The 27,926-nt window shown below is 47.9% G+C and overlaps 1 protein-coding gene across 7 annotated transcripts in view; it reads left to right on the top strand.

The window, feature by feature from the left end:
• SLC39A10 (solute carrier family 39 member 10) overlaps positions 1-27,926 on the top strand; it is a 314,976-nt gene that overhangs the window by 116,481 nt on the left and 170,569 nt on the right. For all 7 annotated transcript variants that reach the window (XM_029606079.1, XM_029606076.1, XM_029606077.1 and 4 more), the window contains exon 6: positions 26,127-26,247. In XM_029606079.1, coding sequence (XP_029461939.1) covers positions 26,127-26,247 — 121 coding nt within the window. The remainder of the gene's footprint in view (positions 1-26,126; positions 26,248-27,926) is intronic.

Raw genomic sequence — 27,926 nt, 5'->3', positions numbered from 1 at the left:
AGTTTGACAATCAGGCCTGCCACATCTTCCAGGTTCATCGTGATTTGGTTCAGTTGATCCGAATCATCACCCATGAAAATCTTCTCTGGAAGAGTATCTCTCCAACATCTTCTTTAGTGAACACCGAAGCAAAGAAATAGTTTAATTTTTCCACGATGTCCTTATTTTCACTAAGTGCCCCTTTAACCCCTTGATCATCCAATGGTCCAACTGACTCTCGCAAGCTTTCTGCTTCGGATATATTTTAAAAAGTTTTTACTGTGAGTTTTTGCTGTATGGCCAACTTCTTTTCAAATTCTCTCTTAGTCTTATCAATGTCTTACATTTAACTTGCCAATGCTTATGCTTGATCCTATTTTCTTCTGATGGGTCCTTCTTCCAATTTTTGAATGACTATCTATTGGCTAAAATAGCCTTTCACTTCACTTTTTAACCATGCCAGTAATTGTTTTGCCTTCCTTCCACTATTCTTAGGGGCGGATTTTCAGAGCCCTGCTCGCGTAAATCCGCCCAAAACCGGGCGGATTTACGTGAGCAGGGCCCTGCGCGCCGGTAAGCCTATTTTACATAGGCCTACCGGCGCGCGCAGAGCCCCGGGACTCGCGTAAGTCCCGGGGTTTTCGGAGGGGGCGTGTCGGGGGCGGTCCCGGTCGTCGGGGCGTGTCGGCAGCGTTTTGGGGGCGGGTACGGGGGCGTGGCTACGGCCCGGGGCGGTCCGGGGGCGTGGCCGCGCCCTCCGTACCCGCCCCCAGGTTGCGGCCCGGCGCGCAGGAGGCCCGCTGGCGCGCGGGGATTTACACCTCCCAGAGGGAGGCGTAAATCCCCCAACAAAGGTAAAGGGGGGGTATAGACAGGGCCGGGCGGGTGGGTTAGGTAGAGGAAGGGAGGGTAAGGTGAGGGGAGGGTGTTAGAGGATTCCCTCCGAGGCCGCTCCGATTTCGGAGCGGCCTCGGAGGGAACGGGGGTAGGCTGCGCGGCTTGGCGTGCGCCGGCTATACAAAATCCATAGCCTTGCGCGCGCCGATCCAGGTTTTTTAGTAGATATGCGTGGCTCCGCACGTATCTACTAAAATCCAGCGTACATTTGTTTGCGCCTGAGCGCAAACAAAAGTAGGCCTATTCGCGCTCCTTTTAAAATCCGCCCCTTAATGCGTTGAATCCATTTGGACTGTGCTTCTAGGATGGTATTTTTTAACAGTGTCCATGCCTGTTGCTCACTTTTTACCTTTGTAGCTGCACCTTTCAGTTTTTTTCTATTTTTCTCATTTTATCAAATTTTCCCTTTTGAAAGTGTAGCACTAGAGCCGTGGATTTACTTACTGTTACCCTTCCAGTCATTAATTCAAATTTGATCATATTACACTGTTACCTCTCTCACCAAATCCCATGCTCCACTGAGAATTAGATCTAAAATTGCTCCCCCTCTCATTTGGTTCCTGAACCACTTGCTCCATAAAACTGTCATTTAATCCATCCAGGAACTTTATCTCTCTAGCATTCCCTGATGTTTCACTTATCCAGTCAATATTGAGGTAATTGAAATATCCTATTATTGCTGCACTACCAGTTTGGTTAGCTTCCCTAATTTCTCTTACCATTTCACTGTCCGTCTCCATTTTGACCAAGTGTACGTAGTATACTCCTTTCACTAGGGATTTCTACCCATAAAGATTTGATTGTGCATTTAGACTCATGCAGGATCTTTATCCTGTTGAACTTTATGCCATCCTAGGCATAAAGCGCCAGTCTGCCGCTCTACTCTGTCATTGCGATATAATTTGTACCCTGTATGGCACTATTCCATTGGTTATCCTCTTTCCACCATGTCTCTGAGATGCCAATTAAGTCTGTCATCATTCACTGCTATACACTCTAATTCTCCCATTTTACTTAGACTTCTGGCATTAGCATACAAACTTTTCAAAATATGTGTTTTGTTTGTATTTACATTCTGCTTTTCAGTTGGCAGGGATAATTTGGAATCTTTTAGCTCAGTTGAGTTTTTAATTATAGGCACTTTGACTACTTATTATTGGAACCTCTCTGTTGCGTTGCCCTAACTCTATTGCTTCATTAGTATCCTTTGAAGATACCTCACTCTGAACCATGCGCTCATAGTGACTGTCTGCTTTCCCCTTTGTTCTAGTTTAAAAGCTGCTCTATCTCCTTTTTAAAGATTAGTGCCAGCAGCCTGGTTCCACCCTGGTTAAGATGGAGCCCATCCCTTCAGAAAAGACTCCCCCCTTCCCCAAAAGATTCCCCAGTTCCTTACAAAACTGAATCCCTCTTCCTTGCCCCATCGTCTCATCCACACATTGATACTCCGGAGTTCTGCCTACCTCTGGGGACCTGCGCATGTAACAGGGACCATTTCACAAATTCTACCCTGGAGGTTCTGGATTTCAGCTTTCTACCTAAGAGCCTAAATTAGAGCCTAAATTTGGCTTCCAGAGCCTCCCTCCCACATTTTTCTATGTCACTGGTGCCCACATGTACCACGACAGCCGGCTCCCCCCCCCCCAGCATTGTCTAAAATCCTATGAAGGTGATGCATGAGGTCCGCCACCTTTGCACCAAGTAGGCATGTTATCAGGCGATCCTCTCGCCCTCCAGGCACCCAGCTGTCTTCATTTCTAATAATCGAATCACCAACTATGATGGCCGACCTACCCTTTCCCTTGTGGGCAGTAGCCCTAAGAAACACATCCTTGGTGCGAAAGGACAGTGCACCACCTGGAGAGCAGGTCCTTGCTACAGGATCATTTCCTGCTTGACCAGGTTGATGTTCTCCGATCATTAGACCTTCCTCCTCCTAGGCAGTACCAAGGCTGCCAGACTGGAGTTGCGATTCAGCTACTATGTCGCTGAAGGTCTCATCTATATACCTCTCTTTCTGCTTCAGCTCCTCTAGGTGTGCCACTCTAGCCTCCAGAGATCGGACGTGTTCTCTGAGAGACAGTAGCTCTTTGCATCAGATGCACATGTACAATTTCTCACCAGCGGGTAAAAGAAATCATACATGTGACACTCAATGCAAAAGACTGGAAGGCCCCCCTCTTGCTGCTGGACTGCTGCCTTCATCTTAAATTTGTTCAGTTCCTAGTTAAGTTTTAGATTGGTGTGGGAGTAGGAATACGTACAATTTAGGGTCCTTTAAGTGTATTAGTGCATTCACTATATATCTGGTAGTGACCTATAAGGGAATGATCAAACTCTTGATAAGGTGTGGGGAATTTCAGAGTTTGTTAAAAGGCTGATTTTATTTATTTATTTTTTTAAGTGTGAAAGTGACACCTACCTATAAATTATAGGATGAACTGGGGTGGGTGGGAGAAGAGTGGGCAGATTGGCAAATACAAACACAAACTTCTTTTGCCTGCCTTTCTGACTACCTATTTAAAACAAAACACACACAAAAAAAAATATACCCAATAGTTTACTTCTCCTCAATACTTTTAAGTTTGAAAAATTTCTCCAAGCAGTACTTACTGATTCTTTCCAAGCACCAGCAAAGGTGATCCTCTCCTCTCAGTGCTCCCATTGGATTGTCTCTTCCCTTCCTTCTCCCACTTTTCGGCATCATCATCAACTTCCTTTCCTCTCCCTTGGCATCATCACCTTCTCTCTCTTCCACCCTCTTAGCATCATCACCTTTCCTCCCCCCCCCCCCCTTCAAACACCTTGTGGCACATTCAGCTTCCCCCCCCCCCCCCCTTACATTCCTTGGCACAGTCAGCTGTCCATTTTCTCTCCTATGTCCTGGAACCGGTGGAGTTTGTGAGCAGCAATTATCTGGTACTTCTGTTTCACCTCTGCTGGCTTCCCTCTGCAATCAGAACTGTAAGGGGACCAGCAGGTCTTACAAGACTACAGAGCCCCATGCAGTTTTAGATGCAGAGGGGAAAGCAACAGATAAGCACTGCTTTCTACTGCCCCCCACCTCCCCACCCCCCACCCCCTTGCAGGCCAAGAAAGAGAAAATGAAGACACTAGCTGTAGCTATAGAACACTGATTGATTGGGAAATGCTGCTGTCGCCCTTACAGCTTAGTGTGGGGAGGGCAATAATTCATGGTCTTGGATTGTCCATGGAGGTTTCTTAGGTTTTTGTTGTTTCTGGGGAAAAAAATGTTTATCAGAAAGTCAGTATCAAATAGAAGAGGTTTACTATTTGGTGTACCCTTGAAATTCAGATGTAAATAATTCATTTTTACTTAAGCATATGCAATGCAATAAAATAGTGCTGTACAGCCTTGTTCAACCTTTTTACCGTGGAGGAACCCTTGGAATAATTTTCGTGTCTCAGGGAATCCCTGCTTAAAAATTATATTTCTATAGCTCAATGCAACAAGAGAGCTCGGGAATTTCAATTTCAGTACTAAGAATGAAGAAAGCCCTCTGGAAGCATGTAGGCCAGATGCAACGAAACATGAATTACAATGTGCTGATTGCTATGATAAATTGGCTGTTATAATGTTCTCCAGTATCTTCCATTATATGTATTTAGTAAGCAGATTAATTTGTATTGGACCATCTCACTCTCTATATGTGTTAATTTTGTCCTAAAATTAGGAATGTTACTTTGTAAACTGTTGTGAGCTTGATATGGAATGACGGTATATAAAATGTCTAAATAAAATAGACATTTTATATACCGTGCTCTTTTGGGTAGAAAATATATTTTTTTAATCTGTTTATTTTGGCCAACTTATTAGCCTACTCTTTTTCTTTAGTTTACCCCTCCATAAATTTAAAAGCTCTTGATCTCTTTTATAGGCCTATATATGCATAAAAAGTGTTTGAAACTAAAATGAAATGGACTTCAATGTGAAACCTGTGCTTGCTTTTTGCTGCACAAATATTTAATTCTGTGTCGAACTTGATATAAGCACACATGGATTTCATCTTCAACTGAAATGGGATGATTTTTTACCTTATTCTTGGTACTTGTTAAACAAGTAAAAGCTTGCTCGCACATGTAAGAGGTTGAAAACTGCAGCGAACTGTTTATTGCATTCCTATGAATGGCCACACAGTACTCAAAGTTCAAAAAGTGATGTTTATTTTATTTTTTTGCTGACATGATCTCTCAAGGAACCCTTAGCAACCTTTCAAGGAACCCGAGTTGAGAGAGGCTGGGAGAGGCTGGTGCTTTCAAGGAACCCGAGTTGAGAGAGGCTGGTGCTATATATCTGTATAGATAGAAGCAAAACACAGCTTTTAAGGCTGCCATACTGAAATGTTACTTCTAGGGGTTATCCATTAAGATCATATCTTACTGGCTGGCTAATGATACCATAAATGAGTTAACACATTTTCCCTAACTCCATTATAGTCCACTGAAACTCAATTAGTGCTTTTCACAAATTTGTAAATATAACATTTTCTGGCCAGCCTTTACTTTATTTAGTTGTCAAGGTCATGCAGAGTCTTCTGTTTGATGTCTTCTTCTATTGATGTCTCTGTTTCACCCAGCTAATGAAGCCTTTTCTGAGCCTCTTGAGTCTTATGAGCTTAAGTACTTGACCTAGAAGGTCATAATTTTGGTGGCATTCATATCAGCATTCAGAATCAGTGAGTTCCAGCTCTAGTGATTGATCTGTGTTATATTAAATTTTACAAAGACAGGGTAGAGCACTGCCAGCCTTTGGTCTGCCTCTGGTAATGAGATTTACAAAGTTGCAAAGTAGAGTTGTTACCATATTCCACAAACATTTCAACAGTGCCTTTTGTAAAGACTCCAGGATTTGACTTCATGGTGCTTTGGGGTTGTTCTTGGGGTAATTCCCCACTCCTTAGACCTCTGTGAGTCCTTTATTTAATCCAGACTGATAGTTTGTTTCCTTTGCTTATTTCAGCACACATTTTTTGCAATAATTCTTCTCTTTTTGTTCTGTTTCAATTTCATTGCAAACAACTTAGGCCTAGAGGCACTAAGCTGTGGGAGGGTTTCTGCTATTGCAGGAGGGGGGATGTTTGTCACCGCGATAATGGGTCCCTCCCCAGAAAAAACAGCTTGATGCCTCTCACTGTTAGCTTCAAATCTCAACTGCAGTATGGTTTTGTTAAATATAAAACAGCTGTTGAACATAAATGCTAATGCATTTTTGTTCACTTGTTGTGTGTTGTGGACTTGTAGGTTCCTGATTGGAGGGCTGATGTCATAAACTTTTAAACATAAACATTTTTGACTGTAGTGTGTAATCTGCTGCTTTAAAAAAGATTATATTTAAGTGTTGATGTCAACACTCTGATCAGGAGCTCATAGTTGACAATTATAAAACACAAATATATTATTTTATTGCATTTTTATTTTATTTTATTTGTGATATCCATTTCACAATCACTTTCAAAATACGTCTTTTCTATTTTGTTTATCTTCAGACATTCCAGTGAGTAGAAGAATTTGACATTCTCTGGATATTTTAGTCATGCAATTCAGAACCCACAAAATATATTTGTAGAACTGTATAAGCCAACATTCCTTTCTCCCGACCTAGGACAAGCAGGATTGTAGTGCTCACATGTGGGTGACATCATCCGATAGAGCCCAGCATGGAAAACTTTTGTCAAAATTTCTAGAAGCTTTGACCAGCAGACTGAACATGCCCAGCCTACTACTATCCACGCATCCACACGAGGTCCCCTTTCAGTTCTTCAGTTTTTCTTGTTTTTTTTCGATCAAGTTTCACATTCTTGTCGTTCTTCCTTGTTGGGTCCCCCTTCGCGGTTGTTGCCTCCCCGGTCTGGTAGGTTATGTATTATCCTTTTTCCCAACTTTGCGATTCGATCCCGACTTTCGCCTCTCGGTGACGGTCGGTCATCGACCACACGCTGGGTTTTTTAATGGCGTTGATCAGTTTTCATTGGTGCCCCCAGTGCCCCACAGATCCTCATGAGGTTTTCATCTTCTGCCTGTGGACCTCGCACGACGTCCAAGGTTGCCGTCACGCACCTAGGTAAGATCGAGAAACTTTTCGGGGCCCCAAATTCTGTTCCTTCTACTCCTGCATTGGTGCTATTCACGCCGAAAGGTCGCGGGGAACCTTCGGAGACTATTCCCCTGGCTGTTCCTCTTGCTAGTACATCCAAGGATTGAGGAGACTTTGATAAATTGTCGATGCTCTCCCTGACATCGGGATCTTCTGCTTCCTCGGTGCTGGGGAAAGACGGGCCGAGCACCGAAGAAGATCCTGCAAGCATCGCCATCGACGCATGGCACCGGTTCTGGCATGGCATCAGTACCTGCTGAGCCACCTTCGAAGTGACACCGGCCATTGGAGGCCCAATGCTCTGATGCCCCAGTAGTCCTCTGCGTTCCTCACAGGCACCGAGCCACCTCTGAGATCAGAGTAAGAGCTGGTAATGCCGCTCTCCCTTAAATCAGTCCTGACCATGCCAGAGTTTCAGGAGGAGCTGGACTGCAGGGTGCAGTCCGCGGTGCTCAAAGCGCTCCAGAGCGTTGAGCTGCTGGTGCCACTGGCCCCCATACTGGTGCCCGAGTCTCCGCCCTTGATGCTAGCACCCCTGCTGGAGCATCTGGACATCGTCCTGGGCACCCTTCCAATGCAACAGGTGCCCAAGAAGACCCTCTGTTCTCCAGCGGCCACCGATGCCCCCCACCGGAGTGATCCCGATACTTGGGTCCTTCGAGTAGGAAGATATAGCCAGTACCGTGTTTCCCAGACCACAGTTCCCTGAGCCCAGGCTGGGTCCTTCTGATCCCCTCGATGCCAGGGGAACCATAGATGCCTGCAGTCTCCTCGAGGCCTCTGAAACCATCTGAGCCCAGGGTTGATACCCCTCACGGACCTCGTCCATGGCATGTTGTCCCAATGAGGAGGAGAGGGGCCTTACGACCTTTGGAGTGATGACTCCACAGATTCGTCCTCGGATTATTTGGACAACCCCCTCTCATAAGAATATAAATTGCCATATTGGGTCAGACCAAGGATCCTTCAAGCCCAGCATTCTGTTTCCAACAGTGGCCAATCCAGTCTACAAGAACCCCAAAACTAAGTATATCCCACGCTACTGATGCTAGTTATAGCAGTGGCTATTTTCTCAGTCTGCTTAATTGATAGCAGGTAATGGACTTCTCCTCCAAGAACTTATCCAAACCTTTTTTAAACCCAGTTTAATTGTGCATTGAGTGAAAAAGCATTTTCTCCAATTAGTATTAAATGTGCTACAAAACATGCCCCTTTTCCTACCACATACGATATTTACAGCAATTTGATAAATCTAGATGACCGAGGGGTTAAAGGGGCTCTTAGGGAAAATAAGGCCATTGCAGAAAGACTAAATGAATTCTTTGTTTACGTGTTTACTAATGAGGATGTTGGGGAGATACCAGTTCCGGAGATGTTTTTCAGGGGTGATGAGTCAGACGAACTGAACGAAATCACTGTGAACCTGGAAGATGTAGTAGGCCAGATTGACAAACTAAAGAGTAGCAAATTACCTGGACCAGATAGTATGCATCCTAGGGTACTGAAGGAACTCAAAAATGAAATTTCTGATCTATTAGTTAAAATTTGTAACCTTTCATTAAAATCATCCATTGTACCTGAAGACTGGAGGGTGGCCAATGTAACCCCAATATTTAAAAAAGGCTCCAGGGGCGCTCCGGGTAACTCTAGACCAGTGAGCCTGACTTCAGTGCCGGGAAAAATAGTGGAAACTATTCTGAAGATCAAAATCGTAGAGCATATAGAAAGACATGATTTAATGGAAAACAGTCAACGAGGATTTACCCAAAGGAAGTCTTGCCTAACAAATCTGCTTCATTTTTTTGAAGGCGTTAATAAACATGTGGATAAAGGTGAACCGGTAGATGTAGTGTATTTGGATTTTCAGAAGGTGTTTGACAAAGTCCCTCATGAGAGGCTTCTACGAAAACTAAAAAGTCATGGGATAGGAAGCGATGTCCTTTCATGGATTACAAACTGGTTAAAAGACAAGAAACAGAGAGTAGGATTAAATGGTCAATTTTCTTAGTGGAAAAGGGTAAACAGTGAAGTGCCTCAGGGATCTCTACTTGGACCGGTGCTTTTCAATATATATATATATATAAATGATCTGGAAAGGAATATGACGAGTGAGGTTATCAAATTTGCGGATGATACAAAATTATTCAGAGTAGTTAAATCACAAGCACACTATGATACATTACAGGAGGATCTTGCAAGACTGGAAGATTGGGCATCCAAATGGCAGATGAAATTTAATGTGGACAAGTGCAAGGTATTGCATATAGGGAAAAATAACCCTTGCTGTAGTTACACGATGTTAGGTTCCATATTAGGAACTACCACCCAGGAAAAAGATCTAGGCATCATAGTGGATAATACTTTAAAATCGTCGGCTCAGTGTGCTACAGCAGTCCAAAAAGCAAACAGAATGTTAGGAATTATTAGGAAGGGAATGATTAGTAAAACGGAAAATGTCATAATGCCTCTATATTTATTGCTCCTTGGTGAGACCGCACCTTGAATACTGTGTACAATTCTGGTCGCCGCATCTCAAAAACGATATAGTTGCGATGGAGAAGGTACAGAGAAGGGCAACCAAAATGATAAAGGGGATGGAACAGCTCCCCTATGAGGAAAGGCTGAAGAGGTTAGGACTTTTCAGCTTGGAGAAGAGACGGCTGAGGTGGGGATATGATAGAGGTCTTTAAGATCATGAGAGGTCTTGAACGAGTAGATGTGACTCTGTTCTTTACACTTTCGAATAATAGAAGGACTAGGGGGCATTCCATGAAGTTAGCAAGTAGCACATTTAAGACTAATCAGAGAAAATTCTTTTTCACTCAATGCACAGTAAAGCTCTGAAATTTGTTGCCAGAGGATGTGGTTAGTGCAATTAGTGTAGCTGGGTTCGAAAAAGATTTGGATAAGTTCTTGGAGGAGAAGTTCATTAATGGATATTAATCAAGTTGACTTAGGGAATAGCCACTGCTATTAATTGCATCAGTAGCATGGGATCTTCTTAGTGTTTGGATAATTGCCAGGTTCTTGTGGCCTGGTTTGGCCTCTGTTGGAAACAGGATGCTGGGCTTGATGGACCCTTGGTCTGACCCAGCATGGCAATTTCTTGTGTTCTTATGTTCTTAGCTATAAAGTTGTACCTGAGGCAATGAAGTGAAAAGTGATTTGCCCAAGGTCACAAGGAGTGACAGTGGGACCTGAATCCTGGTCTTCTGGTTCATAGCCTGTTGCTCTAACCACTAGGCTACTCCTTACTTCACTCCCAGAACCCTCTCCACTGGAGGAGCGGCGCCAGTCGCTCTCTGAGGTCTTGTCCTTTGCAGGGTTTATCAGGGCCATGGCTGAAGCTATCCCCTTTCAGCTGCTTTCGGAGGAGGATGTGCTACATAAGATGCTGGAAGTACTTCAGTTCTTCGACGTTCCTAAGGAGATCGTGGTGATTCTCATCCACGATATCTTCAAAGATACCCTCCTCTGCATGTGGGAGCACCCCATTTCTATATCCCCCATCAATAGAAAGGCCAGTGCCACCTATTTTGTTGCAGCAGGCTATGGGGTTTGAAAAGCAGTGTAGAGTCCGCCCCATGCCTCCGCCCCTTCGGGTCGTGAGCACAGGGAACTTGATGCGCTGGGCAAGAAAGTCTTCTAAGGCGCCATGCTGATGGCCCGCATCGCCACTTACCAGCTTTATATGACTCAGTATAACCACAATCTCTGGAAAAGGGTCCATAATTCTGCTGAGGGCCTGCCTCAACAACAGCAAGAGGCCCTCACAGCCATTGCCGTGCTGGGTCTCGAAGTGGGAAAACATGAGGTGTGTTCCACCTACGATGTTTTTGAGACAGTGGCTCGCATAGCGGCTGTAAGCATCAGTGCCAGGAGAATGGTATGGCTCCGAGCCTCTGACCTTCAGTCGGAGGTTCAGGATCAGCTAGCCGACCTCTCCTGTACAGGTGAAAACATCTTTGGGGATAAGATCCGGGATGCAGTAGAGCAATTGAAGGACCATCATGATACCCTTCAGCAGCTGTCCGCTAGCGCTTCTGAAGGCCCGTCCTCGGCTGGGAAATCCTCCAGGCCGGGTCACCAGAAGCCCTTTTACCGGCAGAGGAAATGTTATCCTCCAGCTTCCCGGGCTCGTATGCCATGCACCAGTGAGCATCCAGTCCCCATCCGGCACCCCAGAAAGCCCCGGCTACAAGTTTTTGACTGGCAGCAAGAGAGCGAAGGTCAGTTGACTCTACCCCGGACACTGGATCCCCCGATCGGAGGCAGGCTCTTGGGCATTTCCCACCGCTGGGAAAAGATCATGTTGGACTGATGGGTCCTCACTATCATCCATCAGAGGTATTGTCTGAACTTTAGTCGGCTCCCATCGACCTCTCCCCCATGTTCATCATGGAGTTCATTTGCCCACCAGGTCATACTTCAGACAGAAATCGTCGCCCTCCTCGTGGCAGGCATAGTAGAACCGGTCCCTCGCAATCAGCAGGGCCGGGGGTTCTATTCAAGGTATTTCCTCATTCCGAAGAGGAATGGCAGCTTGCGCCCCATTCTCGACTCCGGGCATTGAACAAGTTTCTCATAAGAGAAAAATTCAAGATGGTCTCTCTGGGCACGTTGATCCTGCTCCTCAGAAGAGGAGACTGGCTTTGCACCCTCGATCTCAAGGAGGCTTACTCACACATTGTAATTGTCCTCAGCTACCGGAAGTACCTCCGCTTCATGGTGGGGAAAGCACATTACCAGTACAAAGTGCTGCCCTTTTTCTGGCATCGACCCCCTGCATTTTCACCAAATGTCTAGCAGTGGTGGCTGCCTACCTCAGGCGTCGCTCAGTGCCTGTGTTCCCCTACCTGGACGACTGGCTGGTCAAGAGCGACTCCCACTCCGGAGCTTTGCATGCCCTGGCCTTGACGGTGCAAATGCTGCAGGGAGCGGGCTTTGTTTTCAACTTCCCCAAATCTCATCTCTGCCAGTCTCCTCAGCTGGACTTCACAAGCGAAAGCTTTTTTGCCCAGAGACCAGACTATCACCCTTGCCTTACTGGCTACCCTTATCCGGAACAGCCAGAGGGTGCCAGCTTGCCCTCTGGTTCACCTGCTAGGCCACATGGTGGCCTCCGTCCATGTGACCCCTCTGGCTTGCCTCTGCATGAGGAGAGCCCAATGGACCCTACGGTCCCAGTGGCGGCAGGCTTCCCAGGATCTCGAGGTGCCTGTCTTAGTTATAGACCCTCTCAGAGTGTCTCTATCTTGGTGGGAAGATCTTTCCAACCTAGAAAAAGGACTTCCCTTCCAACCCACTCCACCTCAGGTGATTTTCACCACAGATGCTTACCCTCAAGGCTGGGGAGCCCATGTGATCTGTATCCACACGCAAGGTCTCTGAACTGCCTCCGAAGCCCGCTCTCAGATAAACTTCCTGGAGCTGCAAGCAATTCGGTATGCTCTATGGGCATTCAGAGACCTGTTTTCATCCAAGGACGTCCTTATTTGGATGGACAACCAAGATGCGATGTGGTATATCAACAAGCAGGGTGGCACGGGTTTGTTCCTCCTCTGCCACGAGGTGGTACAAGTGTGGACTTGGGCCCTTTCACGGGGAATGTGTCTATGAGCGACCTACCTGCCGGGCCATCTTAACATACTAGCGGACCGTTTGAGCTGCTCCTTCTAGCCACATGAGTGGTCCTTCAACCTGGAGGTAGCAGCGGTACTGTTTCACCAGTGGGGTACGCCGGATGTGGATCTCTTCGCCTCCCCGCACAACCATAAGGTGAACAGGTATTGCTCCCTGGTATCCGGCCTGCGATGCCTTCTCCCTCCACTGGGGGAAGGTCTTCCCTCTAACACCCCCCTCCCCCCCCCCCCCCCCCGCTTCTCTTGAGGACTCTGCTGAAGCTTCAGCAGGAGAAGGGGACCATTATATCCGTGGCGCTTTCTTGGCCCCGACAGGTCTGGTTTCCACTTCTGCAGGACCTGTCGGTGAGGGCACCCATTTGGCTGGGGACAGCGCCCGATCTCATCTCGCAGAATCAGGGCATCTTGCGCCATCTGAACCTCCGGGCACTGGCCCTCATGGCTTGAATGTTGAGCATGTAGTCCTCCAGTCTTTGGAGCTCTCGGACTATGTCTCTCAGGTCCTGGTGGCATCCCGAAAGACCTCCACCAGAAAGTCCTACAGCTTGAAATGGAAAAGATTTTCCATCTGGTGCGACGGCCTTTAATATGCCCCATCCCCTGGCTGTTAGGCTACCTGTGGCATCTATCTGAGTCTGGGCTTTAGACTAGCTCATTCAGAGTGTCCTTCAGCATCGTCAGCACGTACCATCGAGGTATCGCTGGCACGCCCAGTTTGGTCCAACCTTTAGTGGGCCGCTTCATGCGGGGCCTCCTCCAGCTGAAAACCCCTTTGCAGCCTCTAGTTGAGTCTTGGGACCTTTATTGTTGTCCTGGTGCGGCTCATGCATCCTCCATTTGAGCCACTACAATACAGCAACCTGAAGTTCCTCACCTGGAAAGTTATATTCCTGGTGGCAGTTATTTCATCTCCTGGGTCAGCGAGGTTATTTCACAATCGTGTGGTCTTGCGTAAACATCTGAAGTTTCTGCCCAAGGTTGTAACTGATTTTCATATCAACCAGTCCATCATTTTGCCCTCCTTTCTGAGGCTTCATTCCCATCTGGGGGAATGGGCTTTTCATATCTTGGACTGCAAAAGGGCCTTGGCTTTCTTCCTCAATCGTACTGCCTGCCACAGACAGTCTACCCAGTTCTTCGTGTCCTTTGATTCCAACAGGCTGGGGATGGCTGTGGGTAAACAGACCTTGTCTAACTGACTGGCGGATTTCATCACTTTCTGCTATGCGCAGGCAAGCCTTCCGCTAGCCAGCAGAGTAAAGGCTCACTCTGTGTGGGCTATGGCAACGTCTATGGCACATTTGCATGCAATCCCCGTTGTCAAGATCTCTCTTCACACGTTTGCAGCTCACTATTGCTTGGATACACAGTGTCAGGACAGTGTGTTTGGTCAATCTGTCCTGCACAACCTGTTCCAGGCCTGAACCCAAATCTTTGTGGTAACCAGACAGTCCCTTGCTGTCCCACAGCACCGCAGTTGTGTTGTGCCCGTTGGCACCTTGTTCGGTCGCTGTTGGTCTCTCCTGTTAGCGGGGGCAGTCTGGAGCTTGGCATTCACCCACATGTGAGGACTTACCATCCTGTTTGTCCTAGGATAAAGCACAGTTGCTTACCTGTAACAGGTGGTCTCCTAGGATAGCAGGATGTATGAGCTCAGAAATCCCACCCGCCTCCCCTCAGAGTTGGGTTCTCCTTTGGTTTGTTTTATTTTTTTGCTCATATTTTGCTGTGTTACAAGACTGAAGGAGAACCTTGCGTGGTCGCGTGGATAGTAGTAGGCTGGGCATGCTCAGTCTACTGGTCAAAGCTTCTAGAAACTTTGACAAAAGTTTTCTGTGCCTGGCTCCATCTGATGATGTCACCCACATGTGAGGACTAACATTCTGCTGTCCTAGGAGAACATCTGTTACAGGTAAGCAACTGTGCTTTCTCAAGGATGATGTTTTCACAGTATTTTGCTCACTAATCCTCTTGATTACATAAATTATTTTTTTATGAATTTATTTTATTTAAAATATTTATTACTAGCCTATCAATTTTAATGAGGTTACAAAATAACAAAATTACATAAAAGGCAAGCAATAAAAGACAATAAAAATTGCATAGCAGTAATCCATCCTATCTGGAGCAGGAACCAAGCTAGCCAAAAATAATTACCAATATAAGTATAAACAATAAAATATGTGTTTGTGTGTGTATACGTATACACACACAAACATGTATATGTATACACACACAAAGAAATCAGATTTCACTAGTGCTTGATTCCACAAAAATGTTTAATTCCTCATAAAACTTCAGATAGGGCTTTAGATCAGGAACTATGCATAACTACATTTTGAAACTGCATGCCCTTTTTCTTTTTTTTTTTAGAAGTATAACAAAACAATATAGCAGTATGATAGGAGAAAGCTGCTTGAGATGTCTGAACTGAGTTACTGTTAGTCATGTGGTAGTAAAATGTATAGCAGGATCTGGTCCCTTTTTTAAAGAAGTGTTGAAGAAACTCGTTTTGTTAAATGTATTAAAGTAAAGAAAAAAAATGTGATATTAGACACATAAGGGCTATTCAGTGTATTAAATAACTATTGCTGCTAGTGTAAGAGCACATGATACTCACAAGATTCTGTGTAAGCTAGTATGATGTGATTTTTTTTTTTTAAACTTGTGCTGACAAGTTTTGTGAGCACTGGAAGATTTTTTTTTTTTACTTTGAACTGTCCTCCTCTCTGTTGTGCTGGTTTTAGTTTATAGAAATGTTTTCTTTGATTTATTTCTTTTCTCAAGTTCTTGTTTGAACCCAGTTGGGATCTGCTATCATCCTACACTCGCATTAAGATAGAGTTGGGACATAAGTGTGAAGCCTTTTTCTCAACTATTGCTAACAGCCCAAGGAACTGGCTTCAAAACTTGAAACCCAGTTCCTTGTTAGGATATAATGAAGCATTGGGACAGCTACTGAACACATTTTTATCTTGTTGAAATAAATATTTAGATTTAAAAAATGTCGAAATAACTAAATGTGTGAGTTGGTCGAAGCTTTTGTAGCTTGTTTTTTTTTCCCTACTCAGTACAGATGGAGGTAACAAAGTCATGAATCTATTGTACTATGAAATTGTTTTTAAAGAATAGCTTGACCTCTGCCATCTCAATTCAAGCATTTAGAAACATATTTTCTCTGATTCTGTAGAGCTCATTATATTAGTTTAGTGCAGAGGTTCCCAACCTTTCAGGTAACAAGGACCCCTTTTCAGCTGCAAAAAGTTTCAAATACCCCCACACACTTCTCCTTAATTTCAGCATGCCTTAACAGAAAAAATGATAGGCACTCCAGAATCATTCATAACGTATAAGCCTTTTCTGCGAGGACAAGCAGGATGGTAGTCCTCACACATGGATGACATCATTGAATGGAGTCTGGCATGGAACTTTGATCTCAAAGAATCTAGAACTTTCAAACATGTCCTACTGAGCATGTGTAGCTGTAGTCATCACCCTGCCCCCTAGGCAGAGTCCCTCGATCTCTTTTTTTTTTTTTTTTCTTCCACGGAGCAGAGTGGTCATGGGAGCTGTGTGTCTCGCAGTATTCAGCTTTGCTCTCTCCTCACAGTTTTTGTAAGTGATTTTTTTCTAGAGATGCAGCTATTTTCTTTCCTTTACCTTTATGGTAGTTTTATTTCTTTTCCTTTTTCTTCTTCTTTCCTCTGTCTGCCAGCTACATGGCAGGCCTTAATCACTGTGCAGTCTGGCAGAGTCTAATTCTATTCCTTAAAAGGAAGAAAAATAAATGACTGCACCGGCAGTTTAGTATCTCTGTCCTTTTTTTTGTTCTGTCTGTTTTTTTGTATTTTTGTCAGGCAGGACTGATTGAATACAGTCCGTGGGCGATCTGTGTAGGCTGCTGAACCTGGGGACTCGCTTGAATTCTACCTGGGCAGGAGTTCCATGTCATTTCACTGATGAATGTTCAGACAGTGCAGAGCTCGAAGACCTCACTGTTCCTGGGGGGGGGGGGGGGGGGGGGAGCTCATCTTCCCCACATTCAAAGGAACTAGTCTCCACAGGCAGGAGCTCTGGATGACATAGCCTCCCCTCCTGCTTGCTGTTGATGGTAGTGCAGTCTCATTGTGAGAGATGGCAAACAGGAGCCTGGGCAAGCAGCTTGCTACCACACCGGTACCATGCCAGTAATGGTTGCCCGTGCATATCTATGACCAGGCATTATTGATCTGATGCATTGATGTCAGGACCGTGTTGGGGACCAGGACTGCCATTAAGCGCCATGGCCATCCTTGACGCTGTCGAAGTGCCGGGGTACCCTTGATGCCATTGAGGTGCATGACTGCCCTCTGCCATAAGGGCCTTCTGTGTCATGGGCATCTGTGGATGTGGAGTCTTGATGTACCAGAGCCATCGAGCGCCTTGGGCCTCGAGGTGGCGGAATAGTAGTACAGACCGCTAGTGCATAGATGTCCCATCCATGTCGTCGAGGTGCATGAGTGGCCACCTCCAGTGCCATCAAGGTGTGTGGCCTCTGCCATGGCTGCACTCAGGGCAATCACAGTGCATGATCTCTATGCCATCAGGAGTGGTGGCCATCAATGCCTTTCGTTGCCGCTCTTGACAATGTCGAGCACCACCAATTAGGCACTAGGATCAACATTGAGCACCCTGGTCATCCCCAAGGCTATTCGCCACCAGGGCTCTTGAGAGCCTTCAAGTGACACTGAAGCCCTCTAGTGACAGGGATTTTGGTGCTGGGGTTGCCATTTATTCAAGGCATCCTGGTACACAGCCACCTAGGCGCAGTAGTCTGGTACCCTTGAGGCTCCTTGGCGGTATCTGGATGGGGCACTGAGGGGCATTCTGCTGTCCCATCACTGGCCTACGCCTGTCGAGCACCATGGATGCCGATCTCAGTGGCCCTGAGCTACTGGGATCAGGGAGCATCAGAGACCCGTTTGGATTCATGCACCATTGGTGTTTAATGAACACTAGCGAGGCTATCGTCAGCCTTAGCCGCTGGCGAGGGAAACCATTGAGCTCGCAGCATTGACGTTCTCAGATGGGTAGGTGAGCCGAGGGGAACAGTCAATGGCTCTGGCAATCATTGGTTCCTCTGAGCACCTATGTGGCATGTCGGGGCTGCAGAGTCTCTGCTTTCAGGCGCCCCTGGTATCCTTGGTACCGCCAGTCCATCGATGTCTTCGAGCACCGAGGTGTCTATTGGTGCCAATCTGACGTCAGCCCTAGTACATATAACCCCTGCGAGACACCATGCTCTTCAGTATTTTCCATCTCCTTAGCAGTTTGGGACTCTATACATGCTTGCACAGCGTTAGAGTATTCTAACCAAAGAAATCTAAAACAAAGAAGAAAACTTACCTCTACAGATGAGCCCCGCTGTCCTGCAGTGATACCTACGGGTCCCTCCCCTAGTCGAGATTCCTGAGGTGATTTCCGTGATCCCTCAGAGGTAGGCCTCGGTCCAGCAGCCGGTTCCCGGCGTGGACTGCATTGGGTGCGGCTGAGAGGCAGCGGGTGCAAATTCGAACGTGGCGGTGGAGGTATTTTTCCCTCTCCCCCCGCAGCCAGAGACCGCCCGGAACGAGACCGGGAAACGCCGAGACAAGGTAAGGTAGAAAACATCTTAAAAGTCTCCGGTCTCCGAGGCTCGAATAGCCGCACAGATAGCCAGCCGGCGTAAGTGATACCGGGTTGATCAGCCCTACCAGGGCTAGACCTCGGTTCGATACCAGGGCCCTCCCACGTGGAGACCTCCGAGGTGGTCGCTATATTGCCCGAGTAGTCACTGTCGCCATTTCCATTTCATCGCTGCCCTGTCTGTCAATTTGTTCCGTGCGCACAGAGGCAAGCCGTGCGCGCACATAAGTTCAGCGACACGCGCAAGGGCGCTGGGCGTTCAGCCACGCGCTCAACCGTACCGGGCGCATAAGTAAAACCCCTTGTGCAGAGCGGCACGTGCATCTCTCTGCGCGCGCATCTGACCTACACGCACAACTTCAGCGCACCCGGAGCGCATATCTCAGCCTCCCGGCGTACGCTTGAACGCACAAACAGTTTCTTTCGGCACACACAAACCATGGCACCACTGGACAAGAAGCTTAAGGCCCAGGGCCTCTGCCCAGCATGCCACATTAGAGTGGTGCAGTACGAAAAGGCCACGGCCTTGTGCATACAGTGTGAGGAGGCCCTGGGTGATCCAGCCCAAGGTCCTCCCCAGCCAATATGGGGATCCGGTTCCACCAACAATACACCGAACCTCGCTACTCCCAGCGGGAGCCTCCCTCAAACGGGGCTTCCCGGGGATACAGTGCCTCTCAATTTAGACCCAGCATCTTTTTCCTGGGTAGAATTCTTCAAAGGCCTACATACCTTCGTCCACATGCAACCGATGCCTACGATGACACAGCCTTCCCCAGAGGACCCTAATGTCCTGGGACCCTCAAAACCCAGAGAAGTGCCTCACCCGCCCCAAAGCCCCAGCTTTGGGGACACGGACACCTCGGATGAGGGTCAAGACTCCCTGGAGGAACGGAACCCTACCGAACCATGAGGTGGTTCTTTGCCAAAGACGAGCTTTCAGACCTCGTGGCGGACAGCTTGAAAGAGCTCGCTATCCCAGGCACAAGTGCTACAGGGAACCGAAGACTAACCCCCTCCTGGAGGGACTCCGACAGGCCTCCCGCCATTTCCCTTTGCTGCAAGCTGTCCAACAGCTGATTGACCTGGAATGGGACTCCAGAGGCCACATTCAAAGGGGGGGCGGATCCTGGCAGCCATGTACCCCCTGGACCCCGCGGCAAAAGATCTCCTGGAATTCCCCAAAGTGGATGCCATGGTCTTGCGCGGTCACTAAGCGCACTACCATCCCAGTCGAGGGAGGAGCGGCACTCAAGGATGCCCTGGTCTGCACGGTCACTAAGCGCACTACCATCCCAGTCGAGGGAGGAGCGGTACTCAAGGATGCCCAGGACAGAATCTGGAATCCATACTCAAACAGTCATTCGACGTATCAGCTATGTCACTACAGATCGCGGCCTGCTGCGCCGTGGTGACACGCGCCTGTTTATCAAAGATCAGGAACACCACCACACCCGTCAAAGCACTAGAACCAGGAGTATCATTCCTCATGGATGCAGCATCCGACCTGGTGCGCACTGCAGCCAGAGGCGTCTCGTACCTGGTGGCAGCCAGAAGGCAACTCTGGCACCAAAGCTGGTCAGCCGAAGCGACTTCCAAGACGAGACTCACGAGAATGCCCTTTAAGGGAACCTTCCTGTACGGAAGCGAACTGGAAACATTAGCCAACAAATGGGGTGAATCCCCAGTACACGACTAGCGGAGGACAAGAACAAGAGAAGCCACTGCCCCTCCCCCCAAACTTCTAAGGGCAGGGGATCACAGCGCTTCAAACCATACAAAAATGCATATCAAGCATCTCGCCCCGCAGGCAGGGGCCAGTCCTTTCGGAGCAAACACAGCAGAAGGGGAGCCGGCTCTGACCCAGGCCCTAGCCGCACCCCACAATGAAAATCAGCCGGCCCATCCACAGGAAGAAGCCATAAGGGGTAGGCCTGCCCTATTCTACCAAAGATGGGTCGAGATAACTTTGAATAAGTGGATCCTAACCATCATTCGAGAGGGATATTATCTGGAGTTCCACAACATTCCTCCGAACAAATTTGTGAAATCTCCCTGCCACGACCTATCCAAAAGGAGGGCAGTGGAAACCACGCTGACCAAATTGCTCGCCTTAAAGGCCATAACACCGGTGCCCATGCAACAACAAAATTCTGGGCACTATTCCATCTATTTTATCGTTCCCAAGAAAGAGGGTACATTCCGACCCATCCTGGATCTCAGGTCAGTCAACCGTCATATGAAAGTCCCTTGCTTTCGCATGGAAACCCTACACTCAGTCATAAGAGTGATACAGCTGGGAGAATTCCTCACATCCCTGGATCTGGCAGAAGCCTACCTGCACATCCCGGTCCACCCTGAGCATCAGCGTTTTCTACGCTTCGCGGTCCTGGACCACCACTACCAGTTCCGGGCACTACCCTTCGGGCTAGCCACAGCTCCCCGATTGTTCACCAAAATCATGGTTGTAGTGGCGGCGACACTGCGGAAAGAAAGAATCCTCGTACACCCATATCTGGACGATTGGCTGATTAGAGCAAAATCCCCAGAGGAAAGCCATTAGACAACCAACAGAGTCAAAACGCTACTGGAGAACCTTGGGTGGGTGGTCAACACAAACAAGAGCTGTCTGCAGCCCTCCCAATCTCTGGAATACCTGGGAGTCAGGTTCGACACCAGACAAGACAAGGTTATTCTGACTCCTACAAGGAGAACAAAGCTGATGAACCAGTTGTGAAACCTGTTAATCAGTCTTCGCCCCAAGGTGTGGGACTACCTCCAAGTCCTCGGCCTCATGTTATCCACACTGGAAGTGGTCCCATGGGCAAGAGCGCACATGCGGCCCCTACAGCGTGCCCTGCTGTCACAATGGAGTCCGATGTCCCAGAACTACTCCGTTCGACTACAGCTCCAGGAGGAGGTTCGAACCCAGCTACAATGGTGGCTACTAGAAGACCACCTGAGCAAGGGAGTGAGGCTATCCCCACCAACTTGGATCCTGCTCACCACGGATGCGAGTCTCCGAGGGTGGGGAGCCCACTGCCAAGAACTGACCGCCCAGGGGCAATGGGACAAGGAAGAGTCTGGATGGAACATCAACCGACTGGAAGCACGGGCAGTCAAGCTAGCCTGCCTGCGGTTCAGTCACAGACTCCGGGGAGAATCGGTCAGAGTCATGTCGGACAACGCCACAACAGTGGCCTACATCAACCGACAGGGAGGAACCAGAAGCCAACAGTTGTCCCTGGAAATAGAACCCCTAATAGAGTGGGCGGAATCAAACCTACAAGAGATCTCAGCTGCCCACATCGCGGGAAAAGACAACATCACTGCGGACTACCTCAGCAGAGAAAGTCTAGACCCACGGTAATGGAGGCTGTCGGCCACAGCCTTCCAGTTGATAGTAAACCGCTGGGGAACACTAGCCATGGACCTCCTGGCAACCCGGTCCAACGCCCAAGTTCCCAACTTCTTCAGTCTCAGATGAGACCCACAATCCCAAGGGATCAATGCCCTCATCCATATCTGGCCACAGGAAGTCCTGCTATACGCCTTCCCTCTGTGGCCGCTACTGGGCGGGATCATCAGCAGGATAGAACACCACAGGGGACCAGTACTTCTAGTGGCCCCGAACTGGCCAAGAAGGCCGTGGTATGCAGACATGCGAAGACTACTGACAGGGAGCCCTCTCCTTCTACCTCCACACAGGGATCTGATCCAACAAGGCCCGATCCTCCACGAAGACCCACCTCTATTTTCTCTTATGGTCTGGCCATTGAGAGGACATGCCTGAAGAAGAGCGGATACTCGGGGGCGGTGATTGACACTCTGCTCCGAGCATGCAAGTTTTCCACATCCCTAACCTACATACGAATATGGAGAATATTTGAAGCCTGGTGTGAAGACCGTGACATCCTCCCGCGGACAGTCAAAATCCCCACGATTCTGGAATTCCTGCAGAACGACCTACAGAAGGAGTTGTCCCTCAACTCCATCAAAGTACAGGTGGCCGCGTTGGCCTGCTACAGAGCCAAGATGGAGGGCGGAAGCCTAGCCTCTCACCCGGACATCTCCCGCTTCCTGAAAGGGGTCAAGCAGATCCGACCACCCCTAAAGTGGCCGGTACCCTTATGGAATCTCAATCTAGTCTTAAATTTCCTAGCAGGAGCCTCCTTCAGACCCACCCATAGCCTGTCCCTCCGACTACTAACTTTGAAGACTGCATTTCTAGTGGCAGTCTGTTCGGCCCGTCGCATCTCCGAGCTCCAAGCACTGTCCTGTCGAGAACTGTTCCTCGGGTTCACACCGGGATCCATACAGCTACGTACGGTCCCCTCCTTTCTACCAAAAGTGGTTTCTCACTTCCATCTAAACCAAACCATCTCGCTACCATTGCCAGACGAGCATAAGGATTCAGAGGAATCTCACCGCCTTCGCCATCTTAACGTCGGCAGATTCCTAATCCAATACCTGGAAAAGTCGGAATCCGTACGAAAGACGGACCACCTCTTCATCCTTCACAGCGGGAAGGAACAAGGGGAAGCAGTCTCACGGGCAATCCTAGCCCGCTGGATCAAAGAAGTTATCAAGGCGGCCTACATAGAGGCAAGCAAGCCCCCACCTCAGCAAGTCAGGGCCCATTCCACTAGAGCCTAGGCAGTGTCCTGGGCGGAAACCAAGATGATGTCACCCGCCAAGATCTGTCAGGCAGCGACATGGTCCTCCATTCTTACCTTCTCTAGGTTCTATCGCCTGAATGTTCAGGCTCGGGAGGACACAGCATTCGCAAGGGCAGTACTAAGTGGGCCACGGGCAGCCTCCCACCTAGTTTGGAGTAGCTTTTGTACATCCCATTGGTCCTGAGTCCATCTGCTACACGCTAGGAAATGGAGAAATTACTTACCTGATAATTTTGTTTTCCTTAGTGTAGACAGATGGACTCAGCATCCCACCCACGGCTGCCGACAATCACGGAACCCTCAGGGAACAAACCCCGAGAACAAGACAAACACAGGTAAGCCAAGCTTTCCTCTAATTAGGACACCCATACCTACCGGGTGTCGGCGTTTTTCAGTTGAGTACACTGGCGGTCTCTAGCTATAACCACATCAACCAGTTCAAGTTAACCAAGTTAATCAAGTTATTCAGTCACACATATATCCACAATTGCTTTTCGAAGACAATATTGAAGAGCATGTTGTCTCGCAGGGGTATATGTACTAGGGCTGACGTCAGATTGAAATCTGATCCGTTTCCAACTGCTATCAGGAACACACTATACCCATTGGTCCTGAGTCCATCTGGCTACACTAAGGAAAATGAAATTATCAGGTAAGTAATTTCTCCATTGGCTTGTTAGTGAGTTTGTACCTTTAAACTCTCATTCCCCAAGACAAGCAATACCAGACATCAGTTCATCGGCTTATATATTCTTGTATCCCTGAATGTACTTGATATTTTTTGCCTATTAGCCAAATATGGGCGCATTTCTGCAGAGACGTTCTGTCCTTCAGATGTCTGTGGATCGCAGTTTCTTTCTAGGGAGTTCTCAGGCCTCAGTTGGTTTTTCGGATGTCTTGAAACACTGAAGGATACTATGCGGTCTTCGTCCAAGAGTCCTTTTCTTGTTTACATCTCTAGATTTTTTCCTGTATACAGAAGGTTCTAGACCTATTGTCGTCTGGTTTTACTGATCCGAAACACTTCTTTTAATGTTTTCCATGATGTGGAGTATGTTTCTTGCTGGCACTTGCATCACTCTCCTGACTTAGGCGCATCTGCTACGCACGGAGTTTTGTTTCAATCTTTTCTGTGGTTTTCTCTTTATGGAACCCAACTCTTTTCTGACCTAGACCCTTTTGTAGGTTAGCTGCCTCATAGGCAAAAGGGAGAGAAGTGGTGCTTTCAGCACGGTGCAGTTTCCTGCTTAGACAGCCCATAGCTTGGGATTCAACCATGTGTGAGGACTACCATCCTGCTTGTCATTCAGAGAAAGCAGAGTTGCTTAACTGTAACAGGTGTTCTCCGAGGACAGCAGGATGTTAGTCCTAAGGAAAACACCCACCTCCCCTGGGAATTAGTTTCTCCATGTATTAGCTATTATGGATTGAGGGACTGCCTAGGGGGGTGGGTGATGACTACAGCTGCACATGCTCAGTAAGGTATGCTTGAAAGTTCTGGATTCTCTGAGATCAAAGCTTTGTGCCGGGCTTCATCTGATGTCACCCATGTGAGAGGACTAACATCCTGCTGTCCTTGGAGAACACCTTCGCTGGCCATGACGTCATGCGCTTCGCTGGCTAGAGCGCCCAAATTGACGGGCGCTCAAGCCAATGAAAGCACATGAACGTGCGTGCGTGACGTCACGGCGTACGTCACGCACGCCTGTCCATGTGCTTTCGGTGGCTTGAGCGCCCATGCACTATGGGCATGCGTTCGTCCGTCTTCGCTGGCGGAGGCCGCTGGAAGCCTCTTTCGCCGCCGGCTGCCCCCTCCGGAGGACGGCAGAGAAGGCTGAAAGGGCTGAAAAAGAAACAAAAATTAAGTTGGTTACACTTATTCACATATTTTACATGTTGAGTCGCTTCGGGAGGAGGGAATTTTAGGTTTTTAGGTTTTCTTTGGTTAAGGTTGGTATCCACTTCCTGGTGCCTGTCATTTTCAAATGTCATTTGAAATGACATTTGAAATGACAGGTACCAGCGCACCCAGGATACTGTATAGGCGCTGTATAAAGCGCCTATACAGTAAAAATGGATTGAGCTTCATGGGCACGCATTGGACGCGGCTTGAATTTGCATGCGGTTTTAATACAGTATCGAGCGGTAGGTGAGCCGGACTGTGCGTGCAGCAAACGCGGGTGCGCCCAGCACTAACGCAGCTCTTCCTACCGCTCCTTACTGTATCGGCCTGTGTGTCAGGCTAGTGGCAGAGCATATGGCAGTACTGGGATATGTTTCTCACTGCTGTGATAACCCAGCTTTCCTCTGCCTCCTCTGCAGAGTCTGCAAAGATTCTGACAGCCAGATTCAGCCCCTCTCTTCTTATCATGAAGTGCAGCAGTAGGGTTTATGATTCTTCAGAGCTGCGGTTGGTCCCTCTTTCCTACTTCTGCTAAATATGTGTCAGTGTGGTTTGAGGTTTTTAATAGATGCAAACAACCCCTCTCTGTCCCCCCTCCCCTTGGTCTGTAGCAAAATGGGGTGAAGTTTTCAGGGTCATGATAGCCCCACTCTCACTCTCCTGGCCTGTGGCAGCAGCTCAACTAAACATGGGTAGCAGTAGCATGCTCCTTTTCTCCTTCGCTAAACTTCCTTGCACCCCTTCTGGAGGATCTCCAGGATGATGTAACAGCTCCCCCCCATCTGTTCTTAGGCATGTAGAAAGCTGGCTCTCCCCTTCCCTTCTCCCTCACTCACCTCAGACAAGATGGTGCAGTGCCATAACATTGAAAACTTGATCATTTTTGTAAATCTATTTAATAGAATTTAGATTACATTAAAATGAGAAGAGAATTATAAAGCAAAAAAAAAAAAATAGAAATGTCTGTCCCTCAAAATATTCTGCTGATCTGATTGTGAAATGTTTTTATTAATAAAATTACTTTTGAAAGGTATATAAATTAGTGTGTTTGTAGGATATATTTCAGCTGTCACACTAGTTGCATTTACTTGATAAATTTTAAAATTGCATGGTTTGATTTCAGAGAGGATCACACAAAAAAATCCCTTATTAAAATTTAGTAAGATATGTTCTGATTAGAGCATACCATTTAAGTGTATATCTTATGTTATGTAACAAATAAGACATTAACTATCAGACTATTTCAGGGTAAACGGAAGTGGTTCAAGAAAAAACAGGTTGAAGAATCGGCAGTAGGGAGGAAGCTTTCTGATCACAAACTAAATCGCAGGTCAGATGCTGAGTGGCTTCAGCTGAAACCTTTGTCAGGTAAACATTTAATTCCTTTTGGATATTCATGTCTAATAAGGAAGGTGTGAGAGAGTTCACACTATGATGAATATTTCTAATTTTCCTAGCATGTAGCCAGATGGACTCAGGACCAATGGGTATAGTGTACTCCTGATAGCAGATGGGAGACGGAGTCAGATTTCAAAGCTGACATTAGCCTACATATACCCGTGCAGGAAGCTCAGCTCTTCAGTATTTCTCCATCTCCTAAGCAGATAGGGACACTACACACACTAGAATAATGTTAGCAATTTAAACCAAAGAAGAAAGAAAACTTACCTCTAGAAGACTAGCCCTGCTCTCCTGCGGTGATACCTAAGGGTCCTTCCCCCAGTCGAGAATTCCTGAGGTGATTTCTGAGATCTCTGAGGCAAGCCTCGGTCCAGTAGCTGGCTCCCAGTGTGGACTTAGCCCCCAGGGTGACTGAGAGGCAGAATCGAGTGCGGCGGTGAAGGTAATTCCCTCTCCCCCCGCAGCCGGAGACCACCTGGCATGAGACCAGGTAAGGTAGAAACCTCTCTTAAGTCTCCGGTCTCCGAGGCTTGAATAGCCGCACAGATCGTCCTTTCCGGCGTCTGTTAAATTGGGTTGAGCAGCCCCGTCTGGGCTAGACCCTGATCCGGTGCGAGGGTCCACACACGTGGAGACCCTCCGGAGGGGTCGCCATATTGTCCACGTGGTCGTCGGCGCCATTTCCCCCCCTTGACCGCTGTAATATCCGCTCAATTGAGCTGTGCGCACAGCGGCGCACATTAACGGCCCGAGCGCACAAATATTGCCGTGCGCACAGCAGCGCGCACATCTCAGCCAAGCGCATAAAGTAGTAGCCTGCGTGCACATCTTTACGCAATCCGCACGCATATCTTCGGCACACCCGGAGCACACAACCAAGCCTCCCGGTGCGCACACCTACGCACACAGACGAATTTTGAAGCTCCCCACGAGCACAAACCATGGCACCGCCTGCCAAAAGGCCAAGGGATAAGCCCTCTGCCCAGCCTGCCACCTGAGAGCTGCGCAACCTGAAGTGGCCTTCTCCCTTTGCCAGCAGTGCGAAGAGGCTCAGGGGGAACCAAAGCAAGGTCCCTCACAGTCAGTAGAGGAATCCGGATCCATTAATGATAGTACCCCAGACCTCTGTATCTCCAACTCGGCACCTACACAGGAAGGCACCTTCGGGACCTCCACTATAACGCCACCTGGAATCAACATGGACCCGGGTACTTTTTCCAGGGTGGAATTTTTCAAAGGGCTACAAACCTTTGTCCAAGCACACTCAGTACCGGCTGCGACTCAGTTCCAGTCGCCACCAGAAGCACAAGACATTCCAAGCACCTCTCGGGCCCATCGAGACATGCCCTTCCTAAGTAAGAGCCTCCCTACCGGGGATACAGACACCTCGGAGGACGAGGCTGACTCCCTGGAGGAAGGAGAAATCCCCCCAGGGATGGAACCATACTGAACCATGCTACGATTCTTCTCCAAAGACGAGTTGCCAGCTCTTGTGTCCCAGACCCTGAAGACGCTGGACATTCCAGGCACGGACACCACAGCGGAAACAAAGATAAAACCCCATCTTGGTCTCCCTCCGTCAGGTCTCATGCTATTTTCCAATGTTGCAAGCCGTATGCCGACTGATTGACCTGGAATGGAATGCC

The sequence above is a fragment of the Rhinatrema bivittatum genome, chromosome 6 (assembly GCF_901001135.1).
Source record: "Rhinatrema bivittatum chromosome 6, aRhiBiv1.1, whole genome shotgun sequence".
Classification (NCBI taxonomy): Eukaryota; Metazoa; Chordata; class Amphibia; order Gymnophiona; family Rhinatrematidae; genus Rhinatrema; species Rhinatrema bivittatum.
Note: the sequence above shows the minus strand (reverse complement) of the source record. Positions and strands in the feature narration are given on the sequence as shown.